The sequence below is a fragment of the Alligator mississippiensis genome, chromosome 2 (assembly GCF_030867095.1).
Source record: "Alligator mississippiensis isolate rAllMis1 chromosome 2, rAllMis1, whole genome shotgun sequence".
Lineage (NCBI taxonomy): Eukaryota > Metazoa > Chordata > Crocodylia > Alligatoridae > Alligator > Alligator mississippiensis.
Window position 1 is genome coordinate 181,075,790 of NC_081825.1, and position 27,385 is coordinate 181,103,174.

General features: G+C 48.0%; 1 protein-coding gene across 1 annotated transcript in view; it reads left to right on the top strand.

Moving 5' to 3' along the window:
• Positions 1-27,385, top strand: part of LOC102565360 (sodium/hydrogen exchanger 10) — a 192,129-nt gene that overhangs the window by 49,201 nt on the left and 115,543 nt on the right. Inside the window, exons 9-11 of the mRNA XM_059721332.1 lie at positions 4,306-4,477; positions 20,767-20,848; positions 26,378-26,544. Of these exons, the coding sequence (XP_059577315.1) occupies positions 4,306-4,477; positions 20,767-20,848; positions 26,378-26,544 (421 nt within the window). The remainder of the gene's footprint in view (positions 1-4,305; positions 4,478-20,766; positions 20,849-26,377; positions 26,545-27,385) is intronic.

Genomic DNA, 27,385 nt, shown 5'->3' on the forward strand with positions numbered 1-27,385 from the left:
CACTGGTCCCAGTGAGGAGATGAGTGCAGGCTCTTCCCTTTCAGTTGCTCTTTTTACCCATTCACAGCAGCACAGGCTCTTCCCTACTAACTGCTCCTCTTCCTTCCTGACTCCCCTTCAAGCATGTAAGTATCATAATAAACAGGGATCTGGGTTTCACATGGGGAAAATGGAGAAAAATGCTGATTTTCTCTTTTACTGGAGAAAAGCATGGGTTTCTCATTTTAACAGAGAAACGTGGAATTTGCAGTTTGGCAAAAAGCTCTCTGCAGAGTTCCAGCCTGCCGGGAAGTGGGAGGGGAGCAGTCAGGCAGGGGTCGCCATGCACATGTATATATTAGGACTGTGCAAAACAGTTTTGATTCGGTTTCAGATTTAGCCGTTTTGGAGGACAGTGATTCGTTTTGGTGTTTTGGATCACTATCCTGTTTCATTTCAGCCGAATCTGTTTCAAATCTCCTCCAGATCTGTTTTGAATGGGCTGCAAGCTTTGCACAGCCCTACTGCCCAGCTGGCTGGGGCTGCAGGGCTGGGGGCTGCAGGGCCCCAGTGAGGACCAGGATGGGGGGTGTGGATTGCTCATCCAGGTGAGGGCTGCTGCCCACTGTGCAGGCAAGGAGACCCCTGTGCAGATCTCTGATCCCTATCGTGCTGGGTTGCGGACCAGGGAAGCAGCTCAGAGCAGCGAGCAAGGTCCCTGCAATATGACTTGGCTCTGCAGGGAGCAGAGATCTGCGCCAGGGGTTTTTTCACCGCCACTGCCCGCCCCTCACGGCCCTGGTGACATGGGGCTGCACACGGCAGGCAGTGGCAGGAAGGAGACCCCAGCATGGATCTCTGCTCCCTGTGGAGCCAGGTCATGTGGCAGGCCCCAGCACTGCCCTGCCATGTGACCTGGCTCCGCAGGGAGCAGAAATCCGCGTAGGGGTCTCCTCGCCACTGCTGCCCGCTCTGCACTGCCCTGGATTTCTGCTCCCTGCCAGAGCCAGGTCACATAGCAGGGACCAGCACTGCCCTGTCACATGACCTGGTTCTGCAAGGAGTAGAGATCCACTCTGGGGGTCTCCTCGCTGCCGCTGCCTGCCCTGTGCAGCCCCGCATCACTGGGGCAGTGCAGGGTGGGCAGCAGCAGCGAGGAGGGCAAGGAGACCCCTGGTGCGAATCTCTGCTCCCTGCAGAGCTGAGTCGTGTAGCACGGCAGCACTGTTCCCCTGCAAGCCCGGCTCCGAAATTCTGAAATTTTCCAAACATTTCTGAAACATTTCAGATGCCTTGTTTTGTTTCGGAGATATTTTGGAGCCTTCCATTTCAATTAAGATTCAGTGTTTCAGGCGCCGAAATGGCCCAAAACACCTCTGAAACAAAACGGCTGCTGAAATTTCACAGCCCTAATGTATATGCTCTTGGCTGTCTGTCAGTCTGGAGAGCAGCTTTCAGAGGTAAGTCTAATGGGGGGAAGGAATTGCAGCCCTCATAGGGAGGGAGGGAGTGAACTGGGCAGGGCTGGGGCTGGAGGGCTTGCAGCTCGGTGCTGGAATATGCAGCCACATGGCCCCAGCAGGGAGCAGGACAGGGCCACAGGTGGCTCATCCAGGAGGCGGGGATGTGGGGCGGATTCCCTGCCACTGCACTCTCCTGGTGGGGCAGGCAGACCCATGACCCCCAGATCTATGCATGGGGCAGGTGTGGACTGCCTGCTATGAGCTCGGGATCCCCACCCAACTGCCCTCCCTTTGGGACCTCTGCAGCCCAGTGGGCAGGAGCCGGCACAGCAGGGCAGAGTGGAGCCAGGCAAGGAAGCTCCTTGCTGCTGCAAATTCTGTGCTGCTTTGGTAAGGTATTCCCTGCCCACCAAGGGGCAGTGACAAAGGGTTATGCCCCTCACTGCTCTAGGGCATGGGGCTCGCAGCAGCACCAAGCTTCCACACCTGGACCTGTTCTGCCCTGCTATGCGGGTCCTGCTCACCGGCCCCCAGAGGTCCCGGGGGGAGAGCAGCAGGGCAGCGAGCCTGAACCCACAGCAGGTAGCCCACAACTGGCCCCATGCATAGATGTGGAGGACACAGGTCCCCCCTCTCCTCCCCAGGAGTGCACACAGCAGTGGGCAGCAAGCCCCACCCACCCCCCACCCAAGCCCACGCTGGGCAGCCCACACATGCCCCCCTCATGGGTTCCACTCCAGCCATGTTTCCCATGGGGAAGGGGAGCTGGGCTCCATGCTTCACTTTGCTGCAGCACCTGGGGCTCCGGCACTGCTGCAGTGGGCTGTGGACCTGGGTCCCTGGCCCCATAGCCCTGGCAGCTGGGAGCCCCCTGTGGCAGGGTTGGGGGGGCAGGGGGCTATGTGTGGGGGGCAAGGGGCACAAGCAGGTTTTGGGTGCTATAGGGAGGGAGTGAGGAGCACCAGCAGACCTGGGGGCTATGAGGGGGTGTGAGGGGCACCAGCAGGGCCAGGGGGATATGGGTGTGGAGTGAGGGGCCTGGACCTGTGTTCTGTGAGCTAAGGGTCAGGGGGAGCTCTTTTTTCCCCATGATAAAAATTAGGCTGTGCGACGCTTCAGCCCCTGATTTGATTCAGCAGAGATTTGGCCTGATTTGGTAGCTGAATCTCCAAATCCGAATTAAATCAGATGACCCTTTAATCTCTTCGAATTGAATCAGAACCCTCTGAATCGATTTGGAGAGATTTGGAAAGATTCAGTGATTCGAATGTAGAGACAGCTTTAAATGTTTTTTCTACATACCTCTAGGTACCTGGCGGCTTGTGAACACTGCAATGCTGGGTCACATGGAGCATCCCATAGAAGTGCAGGAGTGCTCCCCAGCACGTTCGGCAGCAGAACCAGAAGTGGACCAGAAACACTTTCGCTGGTCCACTTCCGGGTCCACCAGGGAGCATGTGGAGGGGGCCCCTGCGCCCCCCTGGCTTGGTGACTGGTGCCTCCTGGATCTGGGGGGGGGCACCTGGGGTCCCTCTGTGGCCGATTGCTGAACCAGGGGGGCACAGGGGGGCCCCCCCTGCGCTCCCTGGCAGACTCAGAAGTGGACCGGAAGTAATTCCAGAAGCACTTCCGGTCCTTTTCCAGGTTCACCACCAAGCATGTGGAGGGCCCCCCCTGCACTCCTGTGGGATGCTCCATGTGCCCCACCATCGCAGCGCTCACGAACTGCGTCTGCTATCTCAAGGTATGTAGAAAAAACTTTTAAAGCTGTGTCTATGTCTGAATCGCTGAATCGCTGCAGCACTGATAGGTTTCCAGGTTGCTTTACAACTGTAAATATATCAATAAAACATTGTGTTTGACTGATACCTACACACACACACTTACACACATATATATGCCTTTCACTTTAATAATGGATTTAATCAGAGAATTTGCTATTTTTTTATCAGGGAAAACCAGGATCCCTGATAATAAACAAAAACATTTTTGACGTGGGGTTCTGTTCAATTCACAAAAGTTATGGAGAGCTGCCTTGAGTCTAACAAGATTGAGAACCACTGGCCTAGCTTCTTTCTTCATCCCTGTCTAACCCATAGTCTTTGGACTCCCCAGTTAACGATGCTTGGTTTTGAAACCTGACCCATCTTGTTTGGGTCATACTCGTGACACTGGTGAAGGTGAATGAGGAGAAATTGCTGGAGAGGAATATCAGCCACCCTCTTAGGAAAGGAATAGGATGGAAGGTTACCCTTAAGGTAGAAGCTCCGTGACCTTTGCTCAGAAAAACTTCATTCTAAATTGAATATCTGGATATCAACTACTGACCAGATTCTTGCTTAAGTTTACAGAGAAAATTGGATTGGTGTCATTTTCATAGTACCTATATGACACACCTCCTGATATTGCCAGTCTAGCTACAGACCCAGGTGTTTTACAGAAAATGTACTGGCATTAAAGGGAAATGGTGAGCCTCTGGTAATGAATAAAAATTAGGTATCTGTGTTAATATTGCTAGAGGTACTCACAGCCTTCTGTAACATTATTACAAAGTGGTACTGGTTCACTGTAGTTTACAATAGGAGGGAATGTTTCAGGTTTTGGGTGGCAGTGTTCTTTCCTGGCTCAGTGTTCTTAGCAAATGTTGTGGGGAAAGTGGCTTCTCCTCACTAAGAGTTCTGTAGCTGGGAGTCTTGCCAGGTTCCATTTTGTCTCTCCTCATGTTCAACATGCATGCAAATCTGTTAGAAGAGTTTGTAAGAAAGTAGGGACTGAAGTGCTTTCAGTATGCTGACTGCACACAGAGCTATATCTCTCTTTCATTATTAATATTTTTGTTTATTATGTTCTATTATGCATTCAGGGGTCTAGTTATTTTGTTCCTGAGCCCTCTACTAAGTCGCCTTGGCTATGGATTTAACTGGCGCTGGGGAGCTGTTATTGTTTGGAGTGGAATACGTGGTACTTTTACACTGAATATGGCACTTGGAATTAGCAAAACAAAAGACACAAAAGAAGACAAAATGCAGAGGATGGTAAAAAAATTAATGATTTTTTTTCACAATTTGTGCACAATTTGTCCTTGATAAATCAATTTTTATGATATAAGTATTTATTATTATTCAGAATCAGATTACCAAAATAAAATATGCAAGTACTTTTGACTATCTCATGAATGGATATTCACATACATAAAATGAAGGTATTCGAATGCATGTCTGCAAATTGCAAGTGACCAACTTTGAAAGTGTGTTCTGACTAATTTAGGCTCATAGTAGAAGCAAGCAAAGAATATATAATGAATTTTTAATTTGAAAACCGACTGACAGTTTATTAAGTCAGATTATATATAACTTTTATCACATAAAATTCATCAATATTGCTTCAACATTTTTATTAAATCTATATAATTAGCATGAAATATATTTAGTATAAATAATGATCTCTAGAACTTTATGTGGATTTAAGATATCCCGTGAATTTTTGTTAATAGTAGCATTAGCAGAAGCTGCCTCAAGCATTTCAGGTGCTTGTGGCCAAGATTTTAAAAGTATATGTCTAATATTAAGTTCCTAAATCCATATTTAGGCACCTTTTCACTTCGAATATCAGATCACTTATTTAGATATGTGTGGGTATAGCTGCATAACTCGTGGTTTGCACTTCTGAAAATCTGAGCTTATATTTCCAAATTGCTCTATGTATTTGGGATTATCAGATAAGGTTAAGAACACCATCTTGTTTGGAAGTACAGTGGTATTTCTTGTCCATGCTGCACTTGTCCATTGCTATCTGTAAGAAACTGTTGACTCTGCATTACCATTTTTCCTGAGACAAATTCAAGAGAAAGAAAGATTACTTCCATTTCAAGCATCAGGGCATTTATATCAGTCTAAACATTAGGTCACAGTCAGGTTCTTTAATATTTTAACTAGGCAATACTTCTATTCATGCTACATCTGTGGCCTCCATAAAACAGATAGTGGTATGTCAAACACTCTTGCCACTGCTTTCACTTTAATCACTTGCATCTCAAACTGCTAAAGATGCAAAAAATGAAAATAACACTTGCTAATCAAAGAACTCATAGATTTCATAGACATTAGGGCTAGAAGGGACCTCAGAAGATCATCGAGTCCAGCCCCCTGCCCCAGGGGCAGGAAGTCAGCAGGGATCATAGAATCCCAGCAAGATAAACATGCAGATGTCTTTTGAAGGTGTTCAGAGTAGGTGCTTGAACCACCTCCGGCAGCAATCTATTCCAAACCTTGGGGGCTCGGACAATAAAGAAGTTCTTCCTTATGTCCAGCCTGAAATGGTTATGAAGGAGTTTGTGATCATTAGTCCTTGTCATCCCTTGGGGCGCTCTAGTGAACAGATGTTCCCCCAGATCCTGGTAAGCACCCCTGATAAACTTATAGGTAGCCACCAGATCACCCTTGAGCTTGAGCTTTTCCAGGCTGAAGAGTCCCATGGCTCTCAGCTTCTTTTTATAAGGTCTGCTTTCTTGACCTCTGATCATGCGCATGGCTCTCCTCTGCACCCTGTCAAGCTTCTCCACATCCTTTTTGAATTGTGGAGCCCAAAACTGGACACAATACTCCAGCTGTGGCCTCACCAAGGCCAAGTACAACGGAAGAATGACATCCTGGGATTTGCTTGAGAAGCATCTATGGATGCAAGCCATCATTTTACTCGCTTTACTAGCAGCAGTATCACATTGAAGGCTCATGTTCATCTTGTGGTCAGTCGTGACCCCCAAGTCCCTTTCATCTGTAGTGCTAGCCAGCGTAGCACTGCTGAGCCTATAAGCATGATGCAGGTTTTTCTTCCCAAGGTGGAGAACCTTGCATTTTTCAGTGTTAACCCATAAGGTTCTCATCTACCCATTTCCTGAGTCTGTCAAGCTCAGCCTGGATCACCCTCCTGTCCTCAGGTGTGGATGCTTTACCCCAGAGTTTGGTGTTGTTGGCAAACTTGGCCAGTCCACTTCTGATACCAATGTCCACATCATTAATGAAGATGTTAAATAGTATAGGCCCAAGGACAGAGCCTTGAGGGACCCCACTGGTCACAGGGCACCACGATGATTGACTTCCTTCAACCACCACCCTCTGGGTCCTACCACGGAGTCAATTTCCCAGCCAGCGGATCATGGTGAGGCTGAGGCCACAGTTGGACAGTTTTGTCAAGAGGTGATCATGGGATACCAGATCGAAGTGTTTTTTAAAGTCAAGATATATGACATCAATCTCTTCTCCCTTGTCCAGGTGATAGGTCACCTGGTCGTAAAAGGAAATAAGATTGGTCAAGCAGGATCTACCCTCAACAAACCCATACTGGCTATCCCTCAGGATGTTAAGAATGGCCTCTTTGATAACCTTTTCTAAGACCTTCCCCGGGATAGAGGTCAGGCTGATGGGCCTATAGTTTGCCAGATCCACTTTCCTCCCTTTCTTGAAGATAGGCTCTTTTATCTCTTCCTTTAATGCCAACAGTAAAATTATAAGATGGTAAACTAGGATATTTATCTTGTTTTCCAGGCTTTTTAAGCCTTCTGTACTGTGTAGGATGTGAAACTTACATGTCACAGTTCCGGAGCTGAGAACTTTTACTTTAGCCTACAGAAATTTTGTCCCTTTGTTCAAAATCAAAGTCTGGAGGAAAGCTAAGTCCAAATAGCTTCTTTGAAAATATATTTTCTCAGTCTCAAATGTCTGTTATGTCCCATTAAGTCATTGTGTCTTTTGGGAGAGAAATAAGTCCAATGCACGTTTTTATTTCTAAGCATAAATATTGCTTCTGCTTCAGGTCAAACAATACCCTGTATTATAAGAAAACTTATATTTCTTGTATTGGAAACAGCAGTTCTTCTATGTATTCCATCCAATTCTGTTGGTTCTCAAGAGATATCTGAAGGTTATTCACTTTAACCATGTCTTTTGTTGTATTGTTTCTTCAAAAGTCCTAGGTCTGATGTTAGCATTGCTTCCCAATTTACTGAATTTTGTCTTCATCTTGAGTTAGGAGTATCCCACTGGGCACATCTGCATGTGCACATTTACTGCACAGTAACCTAAATTACTGTGCAATACAAGCACGTGTCTACACCTGCACATCTGTACTGTGCAGTAACTATGGCAACTTGTACCCAATTAGTTACTGCACAGTAATGCACATGTAGATGCATTACTGCACAGTAAAGCAGGAGCCTCCCAGCTGGGTCTGCCCAGCTACTAGGGGGCCATCTGGAGTGGTTCCTGTTTGGCCCCCTGTCCTGCTGCTAGCCTGGGATGTTCTTTGGCAGTCTTTAGCTGCAAGGTATAAAAGTCTGCAGCCATTTTGTGCCTCAGGGTATATACTCCAGGAAGCCAGCAGGAGCTGCTTGCAGCTGCAGTACCCCAGCAGGCCCCGTGTGCCCTGCTAGACAGCTCACAAGCTGGGTCTGCCTGGGCTGTCCCCTCCCGAGCTGCTCCCTGGCCACAGGTGAGTGCTCCCAAAGGCAACAGCTGGGAGCTTTGCCATCAAAGCTCCCAAGGGCTGCAGCTGCAGCTTTGCCATCAGAGCCAGCACCTACTGCTGCTCATCCCCCACTTCTCTCTTTTCAGGACTGTAGTGAAGCACCTTGGCTGCATGGCTGTGACTCCCTGACCGTGCCCCTGTTGGGGGTGCTGCTGCCAGCTCTCCCAAATCAGCAGCACAGGGCCAGCCGCACAGGGGCCCAGTTAGCCAGTGCAGGGTATGACGTCCTCCTCCTTCTCCATGTCCAGCGCTGGCAGTATCCCTGCGCACCCACCCATCTGGAGCCCCAGAGTGCCAACTGGACCCAGGAGGAGGTGCACTCTCCTGTGAAGTGAGAAGGATGGCCTGAGGCAGTTTACTCAGGGCAGGCGCTCAAACACCCACATTTATGAGGCCCTAGCAACTGGGATGTGTGAGCGGGGCCACTCCTGGTCAGCACAGCAGAGCTGTGTGAAGGCTAAGGCCTGGCAGGCCCAGAAGGTGGTTGTGATTGGCCACAATCATTGGTCCAGTGAAGCTCCCAGGACCATGCCCTTCATGTGGGTGCTGACCCAAATTTTGTTGCCTCAAGAGCCTGCACCCCACCCTGACACCTCTGACGACATGTCACCACGGGAGGGGACCTTGGGCCTTCACCCTGCCCTTCACTCCTCTCTGGCTGCTGTGCCCACTGGCAGCCTGGGAAGCCCTGGCCAGCGGCTGCCTCAGCCTCAGCCCCGCCCCACAGCCACCCATGAGGAGTGGCTGGCCATACCACTGCTGGCTGCCAGAAGCACCAGCAGCTCCCCGGGGGGGGGGGGGGGTTCTCACTAGGCACCAGCCCCCAGCCCACTGCAGGCCATGGACAGCAGGTGGAGCAGGACACTGCCTGGCATAGGGAGCCCCACGCTGAGCCACCAACCTCACTGGCCCTGGACCCATGGTAAGTTCTAAACTGGGGTGTGGGAAGCCTCCTTGCCCCTGCCTCTGCCCCCAGCCCCGGTCCACTCCTTGCCCCACCTGCCCACTATCCCCTGGCCCCAGGTTTCCCCCCAAAGCACGCAGAGGCAGAACATAGGTCAGACCCTTATTGAGCAGCCCATGTCCCCATAGCTGGGCAGGCATGGGCCTCTCCCATGCCGAGGAAGGTGTCAGTTCCAGCAGCTATTTACATGCTGGGGTTAGGAATGTGTAGCTCTGCAACAGATAGCCCTCCAGGTAGCCACGGAGGTTAAAGGGCAGGCTGGGCTTGCCCCCTGAGCTGTCGTAGCTCAGGGTCCCAATACAGGAATGCAGGTGTGCCTGGGGCACCAGAAGTATCAGCAGCAGCAGGGTGTAGCATCCTGGGTTGGCCTCCATCTGCACAAATAGCCCATCACGCACCATCCACGGCACACACAGCATGGGTATGCTCAGGTTGAAGTGGCAATGTGGTGGGTGGCTGGCCCTGGGGCACCTCACTGGGGAGGCCTCCAGCAGCGAGGGTGGGGGAGGACAGGGGTACAATCAGCCCCTCACCCCAGTTGTGTAGGAACCCCATGTGCCCGAGCCCAGGTGCTGGGACTGCGTGGCAGTGCAGCAGAGTGGTGGGCCTGCGGGGCGGGGGGTGGTCAATGGGGATGGGAGCCACAGCAGTAGGTGCTGCCAGCAGCCTGGCCTGGCCTACCCTGGGAAGGGGGCAGGCGGCCCGAGGCCAGCCCCCAGGGAACAAGCAAGGACAAGGGGCTTGGGCAGCATCCACCTGAGCCCGGGCCTGCCTGGCCAGCTTACCATGGTCCCTGGACACCTGCACATGACCGATCTCCAATCTGAGGCCAGGCAGTACAGAGCCCCTGGAGCAGAGCATCTTATCTCTCAAATGTTGCAAAGCCTCACAAAAGCCGTCTGTCTCTTGCCTCTGCAGGGCCAACATCTGGATATGGGGGAGAGGCCACAGGGGCCCACAGGACCACCACCACAGGCTCGCTGCCACCTGCTGCTGGAACTGCCTGGAAGCACCGGCTGCACCACCAGTGCAGCCAGGAGGGGAGCTGTCTGCTCTGGTGGCTGGTGGACCCAGTGGAGGCCTGGGTGGCAGACCAGAGTCTCACCCCGCCCTGGCCCCTGCTTCGCCCAGCCCCCCAGGGAGCCACGCAAATAGACTGCACAAACAGGCGCGCTTGTCTGCCTGGCACGTGAGTTAGTGTGGAGTTTGCACAGCAGGGTGAGTGGGAGGGCCTGAGGCCCTGCCTGTGCACCCCCACCCTAGGGAAGCCAGTCCCAGCCATAGCCAGCCCACCAGCAGCATGACACGGTTGGGCACGTGCTGCACGCTGAGGGTCCCCGAGGCTCCTCAGAGGCTCCACCCAGATGAAGCCCACGGTTCCGGGCTCCATGCAGACGGAGCCCCTGGCTCTCAGCTGCAGGGGCTGCCTGTCACTTTTTCAGGCTCTGGGGCACAGGAGCATGGCCACCTCCCCTTGTGAGGTCTGCTCCCTACTGGGGTCTCTGGCACGCCAGCTGGAGGAGCACCAGGCCGCAGTCCAGAGACTGTGTGCCATCAGGGGCTGTGAGCAGGAGATAGACTCCTACTGCCAGGCCCTTCTCCCCCAGGAGATGGAGGGTAGACCACAGTCTCCCTCCAGGACAAGGGAGCACTTGGGGACCTCCCTTATTGCCCAGCCCAGGGATTGGACCAAGGTGGTCAAGGACCCCAAGGCCCACCACACCAAGGCCCTTGCCCTGCTAGAGCTATGCAACAGGTATGAACCTCTTGCAGCCCCAGCAGAGCCTGCTGAGTTGCCAGCTCCCGCAGGCAACACGGGCACTACTATAGCTACCGCTCCTGCTCTCCCCAAGACAAAACGCAAAGTGTTTGTCATGGGAGACTCCATCCTGAGGGGAACTGAGGGGGCAGTCTGGCACTCCGACCCCTTAGCCTGGGAAGTCTGCTGCTTCCCAGAAGCCCGCATCCGAGACGTTGTAGAAAAGATCCCTAAACTCATCCAGCCCACTGACCACTATCCCATGCTCCTTATCCATGTGGGCACCAATGACATGGCTTGGAGCGCTCCCAGCCAGGTCATGCAGTGCTACAGGGATTTGGGAGTGGGGTTAAAAGGTCTGAGGGCGCAGGTGGTGTTTTCTTCAATCCTCCCACCCAAAGTCAAGAGTTTGACCAGGAGTTTGCCAGGGAATTGGCTGAACCTGCATGCTCCAGATCCATGATTGTCATGGGAGACTTCAACTACCCAGACATCTCATGGGAAGAGCGCTCAGCTAAATCCGAGCAGTCGCAAAGCTTCCTCTCGTGCGTGGATTGCCTCTATCTGACACGAGGTCTACCAGCCAATGAGAGGTAAAGCGCTGCTCGACCTAGTACTAGCAACCAGGGACGACCTAGTCGGCGACCTAACAATCGATGGGAAGCTGGGTGACAGCAACCATGAGCTGATCGCCTTCACCATCTGCCGTAAAGCTGGCAAGACAGTCAGCAATACAGAAGTCCTCGACTTCAGGAAAGCTGACTTTGACAAGCTCAGGAGGCTTGTTGGTGTGACCCAAAGGGAAGGGGAGTTCAGGAAGAGTGGTTGTTCCTCAAGGGAGTGATTCTTGGTGCACAAGCTAATGCTATTCTGTCTTGGAGGAAAAGCAGCAAAAGTGCACAGCAGCCTCCTTGGCTCTCCCGGGAACTAGCGGACCTCCTGCAGCTGAAAAGAAAGACCTACAAAGAATGGAGGATGGGATCCACCTCCAAGGAGGAATATTCCGCAATGGTCTGGACCCTCAGGGAGCGAACAAGGAAAGCCAAGGCTATGACTGAACTTCAACTAGCTACAAGTATCAAGGATAATAAAAAGTCCTTTTTTAGATACGTGGGGAGCAGGAGGAAAAACAAGAGCAGCATTGGATACCTGCTAAACCAGAAGGGACAACAGACAACGAACACCCAGGAAAAAGCCAACCTACTAAATGGGTACTTTGGGTCAGTTTTCATCAGTCCCATGGGTTGCCCCTGCCCATTATGGGACAGTGAGGCCCGGGTGAGGGAGATCGCTTGCCCGCCATCAATGCTGACCTCGTGAAGGAACACTTTGAGAGGCTGGACAACTTCAAGTCAGCCGGCCCTGACGGTTTACACCCTAGGGTACTCAAGGAGCTGGCTAGCATCATAGCTCAGCCCCTGGCATGAATCTTCAAGAGTTCCTGGTGCTCTGGTGAAGTGCCTGAAGATTGGAAGAAAGCCAATGTGGTGCCTATCATCAAGAAAAGGAGGAAAGTGGATCAGGTAAACTACAGGCCCATCAGCCTGATCTCTATCCCAGGGAAGGTCTTAGAAAAAATCATCAAAGAGGCCATCCTCAATGGATTGGCTGATGGCAACATCCTGAGGGATAGTCAGCACGTGTTTGTTGCGGGTAGGTCTTGCTTAACCGATCTCATTTCCTTTTATGACCAGATGACCTATCACCTGGACAAGGGAGAGGAGATTGATGTTTTATATCTTGACTTCAAAAAAGCCTTTGATCTGCTATCACCTCTTGGCAAAACTGGCCAACTGTGGCCTCGGGTCCACCATGATCCACTGGCTGGGGAATTGGCTCTGTGGTAGGACCCAGAGGGTGGTGGTTGACAGAAGTCAATCGTCGTGGTGCCCTGTAACCAGTGGGGTCCCTCAAGGCTCTGTTCTTGGGCCTATATTGTTCAACATCTTCATTAATGATGTGGACACTGGAGTCAGAAGTGGACTGGCCAAGTTTGCCAATGTTACCAAATTTTGGAGTAAAGCATCCACACCTGAGGACAGGAGGGCAATCCAGGCTGACCTTGACAGGCTCAGGAAATGGGTGGACGAGAACCTGATGGTGTTTAACACTGAAAAATGCAAGGTTCTCCACTTTGGGAAGAAAAACCTGCAGCATCCTTATAAGCTTGGCAATGCTATGCTGGCTAGCACTACAGATGAAAGGGACTTGGGGGGTCATGATTGACCACAAGATGAACATGAGCCTTAAATGTGATGCTGCGGCTAGTAAAGTGAGCAAAACACTGGCTTGCATCCATAGATGCTTCTCAAGCAAATCCCAGAACATCATTCTCCTGTTGTACTCAGCCTTGGTGAGGCTGCAGCTGGAGTACTGTGTCCAGTTTTGGGCTCCACAATTCAAAAAGGATGTGGAGAAGATTGAGAGAGTCCAGAGGAGAGTCACGCGCATGATCAGAGGTCAGGAAAACAGACCTTACGATGACAGACTGAGAGCTATGGGACTCTCCAGCCTGGAAAAGCGCAGGCTCAGGGGCGATCTGATGGCCACCTATAAGTTTATCAGGGGTGTTCACCAGGATCTAGGGGAACTATTGTTCACCAGAGCCCCAAGGGATGACAAGATCAAACGGTTATAAACTCCTGGAAGACCATTTCAGGCTGGACATAAGGAAGAATTTCTTTACTGTCCGAGCCCCCAAGGTCTGGAATAGCCTGCCTCCAGAGGTGGTTCAAGCACCTACTTTGAACACCTTCAAGAGTAAATTGGATGTTTATCTTGCTGGGATCCTGTTACCCCAGCTGACTTCCTGCCCCTGGGGCAGAGGGCTGGACTCAGTGATCTTCCGAGGTCTCTTCCAGTGCTAATATCTGTGAAATCTGTGAAACCATCAGGCATGGCAAGCAGAGGACTTTGCCCGGGAGGCCACTGGGGAGAAGGTGCAGCTCCAGGCATGCCACATGCACTGAGTCGAGATGGCAGCCCTGGAGCGGTGGTGCATGGAGCTACTGGAGCAGCAGCTGGCTGCCCTGGGATGCCCATGGGAAGCTGTGCCCATGCCCCCCTGCACCTGGCCCCCTGCCTCAGTGTAGTAAGGCCCCTGGGTCCCAGCCACCACCCTGCAGCAGGCCCCTGGCATCACCCTGGAGCAGGTCCTGTAACGCCCACCGGCTGTAGGCATCCCTGGGCTTCACTGTGGCCTGTGGACTGGCAGAAAAACTGTCTGTAACCAGGGTGCTGGCCGCCTGCCTCCAGGCTCTCTGCCTTGGGTGGCCCCACCTCTCAGGCCCTCGCAGGTGGACTTGGGGACAGGATCAGACACCTGAAGTGTCTCTTAAGTTTAGGGAGCAGTTTTTTTTGTTGGAGGGTGGGAGGGTGATAAAGGGGTACTGTGTGTGGAGTGAGGGGGAAGGGGGCTGCGTTTGTTAAAGGTGGATTGGGAAGGGATGTGGGGGGTTGTTCTATTAATAACATTTACACAGTTTCTCTTGTGTGCATGTCCTGGAGTGGTGCTGGGGGTGTGTACGGTGTCAGGGGGGAGGGGGTGTGGGCAGTGGGGCCGGAGCAGGGAGCACAGGAGTAGGGGGTTGGCCAGAGCCTCCCCCAGCCGGTGCCCTGGGCTCAGCTGGTGGGTGCATGGCTGCCCTTGGGCCTGGGTGGGAGGGGCATGGTGGGGCCAACAGGGCCAGAACCATGGCCAGCAGTGCAGCGTGGACCACTGGTTGCCAGGGGGAGAGGTGGGGCAGGGAGGGGGGACCAGCATCTCCCAGGCAGGGGAGGGGCTGGGCAGGGCTGTGCAGGTGGGGATGAGCCCTAAAGATGGCCACCACATGCTGGCAGCTGCCTCTGGCCTCGGCAGGGCTGCCAAGTGCTGGCAGCTATGTGGCTGGAGGCTGGAGCTTGCCCCAGTGGCAACAGGGGCACATGGCAGACTGCTCTGACAGGACTAAATCTAGTCCTAGGTTGCCTGCATGTGTAGACCCTGGATTATTCCCGCTTACTGCACAGTACATTTAATGTGACATAAATGCATATGTAGATGTGCCCCCTGAGTGTTCTTGTTTAACACATAACTTGTGTTGCTTAAAATTCACAGTGAAAATGTCCTTTGGAAGATGAGTGGATCCTATTGAAAACCAACTGATTTTATCCAAACAAACTTATTTTTAACATTTCTAAATGCAGTATTACTAGATTCTGATCTCTTATGTTTCATAAAATCATAGAAAATGAGGGTTAAAAGGAACTTCCAGAGGTCATCTAGCCCAATGCCCTCCTCAAAGCAGGACCATCCCCAACTAGAGCATCCCAGCCAAAGCTTTGTCTAGCCAGGTCTTAAAGACCTCCAAGGATAGAGCTTCCACCACTTTTCAGAGTAACCTGTTCCAGTGTTTTACTACCCTCCTCATGAGAAAGTTCTTCCTAATCTAACCTAAACTTCCCTTGCTGCAACTTGAGACCATTGCTCCTTGTTCTGTCATCTGCCACTACTGAAAACAGTCTAGCTCCATCCTCTTTTGAACCCTGCTATTAAATCTGTTATTCAGTCTTCTTTTCTCCAGACTAAATAAAGCCCAGTTCCCTTAGCCTCTCCTCAGAAGTCATATGCCCCAGCCCCCTAACCATTTTCATGGTCTTCTGCTGGACTATCTCCAGTTTGTCCACATCCTTTCTGTAGTGGGAGCCCAAAAGTGGATACGGGACTCCAGATGTGCCAGTGCTGAATAAAGGGAAATAATCACTTCCCTCAATCTGCTGGCAACTCTCTTACTAATGCAGCCCAGTATGCCATTAGCCTTTAACAATGGCACACTGTTGACTCATATTCAGCTTATTGTCCACTGTAACCCCAAGGTCCTTTTCTGCAGAGCTGCTGCCTAGCTGGTTGGTCCCTAGCCTGTACCAGTGCATGGAATTGTTCCATCCTAATTGCAGGACTGCATTCATGAGATTTCTTTTGGTCCAATCCTCCAATTTATTGAGATCTTTCTGAGTCCTAGCCCTATCTGCCAGAATATCTACTGCTCCCCTGCTTGGTGCCGTCTGAAAATTTGCTGAAGGTGTACTCCATCCCATCTTCCAGGTCATTGTTAAAGATATCTAACAAAACTGGCCCTAGGAGCAACCCCTGGGGTACTCCACTTGATACTGGCTTCTAACTAGACATTAAGCCATTGATTACTACCCTTTGAGCCTGACAATCCAGCCAGTTTTTCTATCCACCTTATAGTCCATTCATCTAACCCATACTTTCTTGTTTGCAAGAATATTATGGGAGACCATATCAAAAGCCTTGCTAAAGTCAAGGTATATCACATCCCCTGCTCTCCCCACATCCACAGAACCATTCCCTTGATCATAGAAGGCAATCAGGTTGATCAGGCATGACCTGCCTTTGATGAATCCATGCTGACTGTTCCTAATCACCTTCTCCTCCAAGTGCTTAGAAATGGATACTTTGTGGACCTGCTCCATGATTTTTCCAGGGACTGAGGTGAGGCTTACTGGTCTGTAGTTTCCTGGATCCTCCTTCCCTTTCTTACAGATGGTTACTGTATTTGCCCTTTTCCAATCATCTGGGACCTTCTCCAATTGCCACAAGTTTTCAAAGATAATGGCTGGTGGCTTTGCAATAATATCAGCCAACTCCCTCAGCGCACTCAGGTTCATCGCATCTGGCCCAATGGACTTGTACATATCCAGGTTCTCTGAATAATTTATGACCTGTTCTTTCACCATGGTTGGCTGCTCACCTCCTCCCCAAACTGTGCTGCCAGGTGCAGTAGTCTGGGAGCTGACCTTGCCTGTGAAGACAGGTAAAAAGGGCCCTGAGTACTTCAGCTTTTTCTGCACCATCTATCACTAGGTTGCCTCTTCCATTTGGTAAGGGACACACACTTTCCCTGATCTTCCTTTTGTTGCTGACATACTTGTAGAAACCCTCCTTGTTAACCTTCATGTCCCTTGCTAGCTGCAACTACAATTGCACTTTGGCCTTCTTGATTTTATGCCTGCGTGCCCAAGCAACACTCTTATACTCATCCCTAGGCCTTTGTCCAAGTTTCTGCCTCTTGTAAGCTTCCTTTTTTGTCTTTTAGCACACTGGAAGGTTTCTTGCTAAGCCAATAGTTTGGAGTAACTATTCCCATTTACCTAATTATTACTTATCTTATGGAGAATTGCTCCATGCACTAAGATTATTTGAGATATTTACATTGTATTGATGATGGGGCCAAAAGAAATAGGATTTTTGCCTTAGAAATGTTCTTGGCTGTGAGTGAATGTATTTATTAAGCTGTATTCATTTAGCTACTGAGGCACAGGCAGCAGCAAATTGGGCCCCTTGGGGACTTCTGGTATCGCCATTTACCCCACACTTACTGCTGGGGGCAGGGCTGTGCCTTCTGTGGTAAAGCCACCTGGGGAGGGATGTAATTCCACATACCTTTCATCCCAGATATACTACTGGGCATGGGGCTGTGTCTGCCTGGCTGCAGTGGCCAGCTGCAGTGCAGGACTGCCCCTGCTGTTGAAAAGACTCCTAGGGAAAGGGAGGCCACACTGGTGCCGCCTCTAAGTCCGTGCCCTAGGTTGGTGCCCTGCTCGTCCCACCCTAGTTACACTACTGGTTCATGTACAGATTCTCACTGATGAGTCTAGCTCATATCCTTGAGCTTTGCTCCAAGACTCTTTTACCTTAGCAGTACCTGTGGAGTATGCTTTAGAACAGGGGTTCCCAATGTTTATGTGCCCAAGAGCACATTCAAATTCAAAAGAAAAAGCAGTGGGCTCCAATATGAATATTCAAGTTTAGAATTCAGATCAATCCGATCATCTCATACATTACTTAAAATTGCATTAGATTCACAACTTCAAAATGCAGCTTCCCTTTACTTGTATTCTTTTGAAGTTTTATCCATGGTGCCCACAGGCACTGCATTGGGAATTGCTGCTCTAGAGTCTAACCCACTCTTCCTTGGACTCCTACATTGCGAGGATATAAAGCAGTGTGCACTACCTGCTTCTTGATTTTTTTCTCAAACTATCTGGCTGGAAGTGGAGTGTTTTTACTTTTCTTAGCAGCCTTCAATCCTGAAGGAAATGTCTGAACCTACCCATATTTCTTACCATTCTCAGCACCACTCTGGGAGATCATTTCAATGCTTTTTATGTTCTTCTTTCTGATGGGACAACTGGTAGTGTTTAGGCTCCAGCTGTACACCTTTTTCCTCCCTCTTTCCCCATCTCAGTAGCACTGCACCATTTGTTTTTTCTCTTCTTGCTCTGGATTGGATCCAGAAAATAGCTTTGTCCAAAACTCATTCTCCAGGATTCATACCACGCCCTTAATTTGGTGGCTATATAAGGTGTCTTTGTTTTGTCTGGGAGATAATCATATCCCTGACTGCTGTCTTATCTATCACTCTTAAGTAGGGAGCCAGCATTTTATTTTTAGAAAGTTTTTTTTTCCTGGTGATTCTGTGCAAAATTGCAGGGAATGCCAGATTTCACGGTGATTGTTTTCCACAAAAATTGCAAAATCACAAATTGAGTAGATCCCTACATATACTGTATGCACAGTGCGCCTTAGCACAACAAGGGATCTCTCAGTCCTCCAACATCCCATAGTGCTGTGCACTGCCCTCCCACCATCCCCAAGGGGACTGGGAGGAAGGGAGAGAGCAGGCTATTCAGTCACTCAGCACTCCATTCTCTTGGTTCCCATAGTGGGCACAGGACATTACGCCACAGCATACCCACTGGTAGCCTGCCCTGACCCTGCAAGAGGAGAGGAGAGCTGTAGTCCTAGGGGATCCAGACTGAAGTGTGATCAGCAGAGCCACAGGGCTAAGCAATCCTCTATCATGTGCCTTGACTGGAGAGCATATTGCTCCATGCTTTTTTCTATTAAGTTTTTTGCACTTCAGCCCTGGGGCCTTCACAGGCAGGATTACATGTTTACATCTGTAGTGCTATGAATGTAACTTTTGTCTGTGGTCTTAGTGATTTTTGTTTGTTTGTTTTTTGTTTGTTTGTTTAAAGAAGAATTTAATCCTTAGTAGGTCATGTCTCTCATTTTATGTTTTGCTCACCATATGGAGCTATTATTCTCTTAAGTGATCATTTTGAAGGGTCTGTTCTGCAGAGGTGAGGGACACATTAAGTAGAAATGTAAGGGTTGCAAATCCCTCACAAGAAGGGCAGTGGAATGGCTAGATGCCTTTAGCCTTAAAATGTGAGTGGCGTTTGGCAAACTTAGAATAGAGATACTCAGCATTCTTGTATGAATTTACCCTCCCAAACAGAATTTTTGGTGACCTCTTTTACATATTGTCTCCCCTGAAGTGATAAAAAAAAATGCTTCACCTTACAAGGACTATGAACATTGAAGAGAGAACTTTCAAAGTCCTAAGAAATAAATATTTTTAGCTGGGAGGAGTTTAAGGCGAGACACAAGGTGAAGAGAACAATTGGTTTGATTAGTGTTGAACTCTATTCACTTCTGGTACAAATGTGGCAGAAACTGAAAGGTAACTTTGACTTAGATCCTGGCTCATTAAATTATCCATGGCCAGGATTTCACCCCTGCCATGAAAGAATAGGAGAGAAGAGGGACAGTTAATACAGTTAACCCCAGCATGTAAACAGCTGCCAGCATAAAAGCCACATTTAAATGAAGCAATTTAACTATTTCCTTAGTACATTAAAAGGAGAGCCCATCAACCCAATAAAACCAAGAACAAATCAACTGAAAGTATACTGGTTGGTGCAAATCCATCTTGAAATGCATGCAGCACAACATATTTCAGGTATATCTGAGGAAATGTATTTCTTTGGTAACAAGTTCACAGATAGAAGATGGAGCTGAAGCTTAGACTTGTGACTTGCCAATATCTCCTGACAGGGCTGTCCCTAAGAGGGAGGGGGAGAGGGGGGTGCAAATCGAGGTAACCACCCTGGGCCCTGTGCTTTGGGGGGCCCTGTGGAGCTAGGCGGAGTGGCCACGGCAACTCCATGCTGCTGCTGCTGCTTGCTTCACATCCAGCCTCTTGCTACCCCCCTCCGCTGCTGACGCCGCTGACACCAATGGCAGTGGCAGCTTCTTCGGGTCTGGGGCATGTGGGATTGGAGCGGGGGCGGGGCCCCACATGGGCTGACTTGCCCCGGGCCCCACACCCTGCTCTGGTTGGCTCTGTCTCCTGAAGCCTCCCACCAAAAAATCCAAAATGTTTTTGGAGAAACAGGAAATAGCATCAAAAGTCTCTTCTGAGGGCACTGTTATAGAGAGACCAACTGTTATAGAGAGTATTCTTTTGAGAAATGGTGTTTGCCATTCCCAAAGCGGGCAGCTGCTAACATGAAGGGAGACTCCCTCATTGAGCAAAAACAATTCCAGAAATCAATATCATAACATAGTGTGGTTTGCCATGACCTACTAGGTTTGTTGTCCTCAGGAACAACTTCTCTTGGCCAAAAGGTTATTCAAGCAGGATATCAAGAGAAGCACTGATGACTTTTCTCAATATATCCATTATCTTTTCATTATGTTTCTCTTTACAGGTGAGGAAAAAAGAAAGTTGTATAACAGAAGAAAATTACTTGTTTGTAATTCCTTCTATTGTAGTTGTCATCTTTCCTAGTCTTTGCTTTTCCTCCTTGGATCAGGGTGCTAATTTTTGCTTATCTGGTAGTTCCTTGAATGTCTTCTGTTCTGGAATTCTTATACTAGGAAGAAAAGGGAGTACAGATGCTTAGTAATACTGGTCTTATAACCTTGTTTTTTGTTAGGTGATGCAATAATTTTCTCTCTTCATAATTTTTGGGTGTGAAAAGAAAGAACGACGACAAACGGAATTCCTGATAACAATTTTTTTCTTATTTAGTCATTCTGAAAAGAGCAAGGACATGGGGTCAAAATTAGCTAAATTAGAAATTAATAATAATATCTTCTGGGATGGAGGCATCTTCTGGGAAAATATGTAGAGTGCTTTATAAATGTTCAAAATAATTTACAAGTTATTTTATGTTAGTGATGGCAGTTGAGACCAGAATGGTGATATCCTGTTTTTCTGTTTTAGATATTACTGCATGCAGGAACAGCATCATTAATGACATTGGTGATTAACTCCACCACAGTGAAAAAGCTGGTTAGAACATTAGGTAAACATATCAATTGATAGTATTAAGGAAGAGAGGAAATATTAGAAGTAATATCTTTCTTTGAAGAAATTGACATTCAGTTAATTAAAAAACCTGTTTTATTCAGTTCTGGACCATTTGTTGGAAACAAGTTTGACTGTATTAATGCAAACTTACTTTTTACAGTGCAGTGATGAATGTAGACATTCTTTGGACAATTAACAGTGCAAAATAACTGATTATAATGTATTAAAGTTACAAAAACAAGACGTGATATAAGAGATAATATCAAAATTGAATTCACTCTAATTGCAATATTACTTTATCAAGTGCAATTACCGTTGTACATCTGTACAGAGGTAATTTATTTAAAATTATTTTATTTAAAGTAATTTATTTATTTATTTATTTAAAATTTTATTTCTCTGAAGGCTCAGTTATTTATGGAGATCTAAAAACAACATTGGTTTACCATTTCAGTTCTGCTCAAACAAAAGCAGCAAGAAATAAGATATGTACTACAATCATAATGTAATGTTTATAAAACCTAACAGACGGTGGTCCCAATTTACGCAAGTGGTTAAGCACATGCCTAATTTAAATAAAATATGTAGCTTCTTGTTAAACTGGGACATGCACTAGGCATGTCCCAGTCAACTTTATTTGTATGTCTGTAGTCAGTGTATTTAAGTTTAATACCATATTTTCTCACATGCAACACACCCACAAATAAAATACACGCTTTGTTTTTGAAGGCAGAATGTAGAAAAAAAATATTTTTCCAGTGTCATGGCTGACGTGTGACACAGAATCAGTCCTCCGAGAAAAACACAGAGGCTGCTTACAGATGTTAAAAAAATCCCCCATAAAAACCAGCACTTCGTTTTAAACTGCCAATAGAGGCAGCATGTTAGGCCATTTGTAGATAAAACAGGGCCCCTAAATTGAAGCAGTGGGTTTTTAAAAACACCACTTCAGTTTAGGGCTGATTAAACCCCTGTGTCATGCACACACACCACTGACTTACCTGCCTGTCTGGTGGGGAGGGGAGGGGAGGGTGGGCTGCTGGTGGGCAGAGTAGACCCTGGGCTGCGGCAGGGCCTGGTGCTTCCCTCTGCAGCAGGGGTGCCTCCCCCAGCAGCACCTGCCTGCAGGCACCTGGCTCGGATGGTCCCAGGGGCCACCGCAGTCAAGGAGGGAAGCACTGGGCCCCTGTACAGCTCAGACAGGCAAACTCTGGGGATGGAGGGGTGGGGGCAGAGTATCAGGCTTGCCGCTTTTCTTGGATGGAGCCTGCTTTCCCAAACTGCTGCCAGGCTGCCTGCAGGTCTTCCTACAGAGCTGCGGAGCTGTACAGAGCCTGGTGTGTCACTCCATGGCTGTAAAGGCAGCAAACTAAAACTCCTCCTCCAAGTTTTAGTTTGCTGCTCCCCAAGTCATTTAAGGTGCATTACACCACCAAATTTCCTACAGCGGCTGGAATTAATGCGCAATACTCCGCCAAGGAGTGCAAACACTGACACCATTAAAGTGGTGCAAAAGCATTTAGCCCACTTTAAAGCGTTGTGCACACACACCCCTCTTCATTTACACATGGCCTTAGTTGGCCCCAGCTCACCCAACGTCTATAGATCGAGTGGGGCTTTTTTGAAATGTTATCTAATAGCCAATTCAATCAGCTGTTAGATAAAAGCTTCAAAAAGCTCCACTGAAACGCTTGATCTATACAGATGCTGCAGAGCTGAGCTGGGTCAAAATAATGCGCTGCTACTTCCAGTAAAGCGCATTAATTGGGCGGGGTGGGGTGGAGTTTAACATGTGAGCAGCCAGATTGTCCAGGAAAAGTGGCATCAGGAACGTTCTGGTGTGGCAGACTTGTGTCTTCAGATGTCTCACTTCAAAGATATTCTGTGTTTACAGGAGGACTTATTTTGTATCATGCAAGGTTAGGCCCCAGACCCTTGCAAACGGTAGTAGTAAGACTTACTTCTTTAGTGTAAGTACTTCTTTATAAGACTCTGTAAGTAGAGTGCTGTCTCCACATCACAGACCTCATCAAAATAATACTAACCACTCACTTGCTGCTTTGAACATAAGCTACAATGTCAACCAGTAGCTACAGCTGTGAGAGGGTTTGCCAAGCAGAGGTAAGTGGCAGATGCCTTGGCAGCTGCATGGCCTGCACAGTGTCTCTAGGCATGCTCCTTTTCCAGCAAAATAAACAACTTAGTTGGCTTTTTTTAAATGCAAAAGTAGCCTTTGTCTCTTTAGAACCATTGAAGGATACCTTTGCTTGTGGGTAAAAGAGATTATTTAAAAAAGGAAAGTTTAGTATTGTTTAATAACAGAAAAATATAATACAATGAAATAATTATTTTTATTTATTGTTATATAAACATTGTTCTCTAAGAAAGCTTGGGTTTGTGTACATGGCACAGTGCAATATTTGTATAGGGATACCCAAGGTAGTTTGAGTGAAATGAGCTCTGTAACTGACAGTAGCAGGGGGTGGGGTCTATGATCTTGAAAATAAGGATGCAATCAGAATTGGGTCCTTCATCTCTGCCAGTCCCAGAGTCCATCTTCATTAATGATGTGGACACTGGAGTCAGAAGCGGACTGGCCAAGTTAGCCGATGACACCAAACTTTGGGGCAAAGCATCCACACCAGAAGACAGGCGGGTGATCCAGGCTGACCTGGACAGGCTCAGCAAGTGGGCGGACGAGAATCCGATGGTGTTCAACGCTGATAAATGCAAGCTTCTCCACCTTGGGAAGAAAAACCCGCAGCATCCTTATAGGCTCGGCAGTGCTGATGTTGGCTAGCACTATGCAAGAAAGAGACTTGGGGGTCATCATTGACCACAAGATGAACATGAGCCTGCAATGCAATGCTGCAGCTAGTAAAGCGACCAAAACGCTGGCTTGCATCCATAGATGCTTCTCAAGCAAATCCCGGGATGTCATTCTCCCCTTGTACTCGGCCTTAGTGAGGCGGCAGCTGGAGTACTGCGTCCAGTTTTGGGCTCCACAATTCAAAAAGGATGTGGAGAAGCTTGAGAGAGTCCAGAGAAGAGCCACACGCATGATCAGAGGTCAGGGAAGCAGACCCTAAGATGACAGGCTGAGAGCCCTGGGGCTCTTTAGCCTGGAAAAGCGCAGGCTCAGGGGTGATCTGATAGCCACCTATAAGTTTATCAGGGGTGAGCACCAGTATCTGGGGGAACGTTTGTTCACCAGAGTGCCCCAAGGGATGATGACTAGGTCGAATGGTCATAAACTACTACAAGACCGTTTCAGGCTGGACATAAGGAAGAATTTCTTTACTGTCCGAGCCCCCAAGGTCTGGAACAGCCTGCCACCGGAGGTGGTTCAAGCGCCTACATTGAACACCTTCAAGAGCAAACTGGATGCTTATCTTGCTGGGATCCTATGACCCCAGCTGACTTCCTGCCCTTTGGGCAGGGGGCTGGACTCGATGATCTTCCGAGGTCCCTTCCAGCCCTAATGTCTATGAAATCTATTAAATCTGTGAGGCACTCCTTACTTCCCACCTGCTTCATGAAGATGGGCCAGTCAGCTGAGGGTCTGATCTGCCTGAATCCTGGCTGCCTGCACCTCCCCCATCCCCCGCCTCCCCAAGCCCCTTCTTGCCCTAACACCCTGAGGGCTCTCTGCCTCCATTCCCCTGCCTTGCCTCTGTTGCCCCAGGGCTCCCTGCCTACCTGTCCCTCACCCTCATTTCCACCCTGCAGGATGCAACATCCAGTTCACTTAATCCAGATTGGCCCCCAAGAGGCTTATTCCACTCTGCTCTTCTCTGAGAGCTCTCAAACTGCCCACATGGGAATGCACATTTGACTGGCTGCTGGGAGTGCTGCTCAGCCACAGACAACCTATCTCAGCAGTAAGAGGGACAGTCCAGAGTACATTTCCCAGTGTGCCCCAGAATCAACATGGCCAACAGGAAAAGGCTTACTAATGCTGCCCCTCAAATCAGCTCCCAGAACCAGTGCCTCTCTCACCCACTGTAGTTAAGTTATGGGAAGTGGCATGCAACCTCACCATGACACACCCTCTGGATCTGACCCTGGACAGTAGAATAATTGTATGGATGTGTTCTGCCTTGGCTAATTAGGCCTAGTAAAAAGGAGTGAAATAACCTGGACAGAGCACCATGTTATCCAGTTATATTGTTTTGGGGTTTCAAACCAATGTCTCTGCATGGCATTGCACTGTATTGCATAGGAACAGCTTATTCAGAGCTAGCCCAAGTATTCATGTGTTGTGCTATGCAGGGCCATACAGACCTTTTAGTGTCTTTGGATTTGAATAAAATAGTTAAAATAGAAATCATATGGCAGATTGAGGCATAAGCTTCATATGTATACATTTTGCAAAGATTTTTGTTGAAAAGTTTTAAAGAAGTGCTTTTGGGAGAGATTTGAAGAAGGGAAGTGCACAAAAAGAGTGGGGCAATTCGAAGCACAAATAGTAGGATTAAAGAAATAATCAAGAAATGAGGTGATACAGGCAAGAAGGAAGGTGGTAGGGGCAAAGGAGGAGAAACAAAGATGAAGAAGGGAAGTAATTTCTGTAAAAACCTCTAATATTCCCAACATCACAATACAGTGCCAAAATAACTCCTCAGTTAAATAACCTTCAAAGGGGCAAATGGACTGCTTAGGAAAGCAAAATAAACATTCATATAGACGACTACAGAAAAGACCAACCTAGTAATCCTAATCAAGTGTCACCGGTTACAGTAAGGTCCCTGCCAACACATTACGCTTAAGATGTGATTAACCAGTTAGTCATGTCTTAAGCTGTGAGCCAGCTACATGGTCAATCAACTAATGGTATGATAAAAGGAGAAATAAGCCACAGATATTCTACAAAAAGTGTAATAATTTTGTGGTTGATTCCTATCACACCATTAATTGAACATGTAGCCAGGTGTACTGGGAGTCTCATCAGCTGATAGGGCTCCCAGCCATAGGGGAGTACGATCACCTGGCAGCCACAGGGGTACATGAGCCCACAGCTGATGCAGGTTCCTGCATGATGCACCCCTGCAGCTAGGAGCCCATAGCTGATGAGGCTTCCAGTTACGGGGGTGTACCATCTGCCCCCAAGGCTGGGAGCCCCATCAGCTGAGGGGCTTCCAGTTGAGGGAGCTTGCACCAGCAATAAGGCATGATGGTATCTAATGCACGATCCCACAATCATGCCTCCTGCTATGCAGGAAGTGTGAATGTGTGGTTCATGCATCAGATCCCATTGCATCTTTACCTTCACATCTGGAGGGGGCTTTTAGTGCCTGTATAGGAGAGAAGCTTCTGACAGCAGCATACTGCAGCTGCTACAAAGAAAAAAAGTTGCCTGGCAGAATCCTGTGACTTCTCAGGGAGAAAATTTCAACCTGCTCCCAGTGACTTTTCAGGAAGGTCATTCAGGTGGTCAGTTATCTTCTCACCTTCCAACATTCTCTCTTTCACATCACACAAGTATACTTATTGATAAATACTTTCATTTTCCTTCATTCCGTAGGTCTGTGTAATATTACCCTTCCAAAGCGGATGGCAATGTACAGTGCTGTTCAACGAATAAAAGAAATGCAGGCCAATGCATTTTCCATGCTAAAACTTGACAGATTTTTAGCTGATGCAAATTGGAACATGACTGAAGAAGCAATTCAAATTGATTACCCTTATAAAGTGAGTAATTAATATTTTATCATTATTTATTCTTTCATACAAAGAAAGTCCTGTAGGAAGAGGTTAAAACAAAGTGCCTGAATTGAAAGACTGATTAACTGGTTTCAACTTATGATAGTATCTATTAGAAGAGTAGATTCATAAATATTAGGTTTACAAAAGAAAACTATAATGATAAAGAGGGCTCTGTTATGATGGAAGTATTTGATGTTGATATGGTAGTAGTTGGATAAACTGGAAAGTTCGAAAAATAATAAAATGAGTTGTAAGTGTTATATATATGAGTTATGTCTATCCTCATCTGTTTGAAGCCAATTTCAGAGAAGAGAGGGCTTCATGGAGGTAGATATGAAATATATAAGAGCAAATGATGACTAATACAATACTTGACCTGCATTTACTTTTAAGAAATGACATTACAAAACTTGTACTTGAGTGCATGTCTGGAACACAATGGTTGCTAAATTATAATAATTTTACTAAAATTGGGAAGGAATGCTGGACTATTTGTCTGTCCTCCTATCTTCCTCTGACACATTGCAATTTTTTTTAGTTTTCTTCTATAAAGCCAGGTGGCTTTTGGCTGTGGTGCATGAAAGCAGCCAGAGTAGATATTCTTGGGAACACTCCCATAGGGGAGGTTCACACCAAAGAGCATTGTGTCAGGTTTCCATAAACGTCTTCATTAACCTGCAGTAAAGGTTTTATATAGAATTTATATAGGAGTGATGACATAAAGACAAATTCAATTTGAATGACCTTAATTCAACATTTCTATTCTTTTTCTGTCATCTAAGGGTTTTTTTCCCCCATACAATTATAATTTGCTCTGAATTTCCAG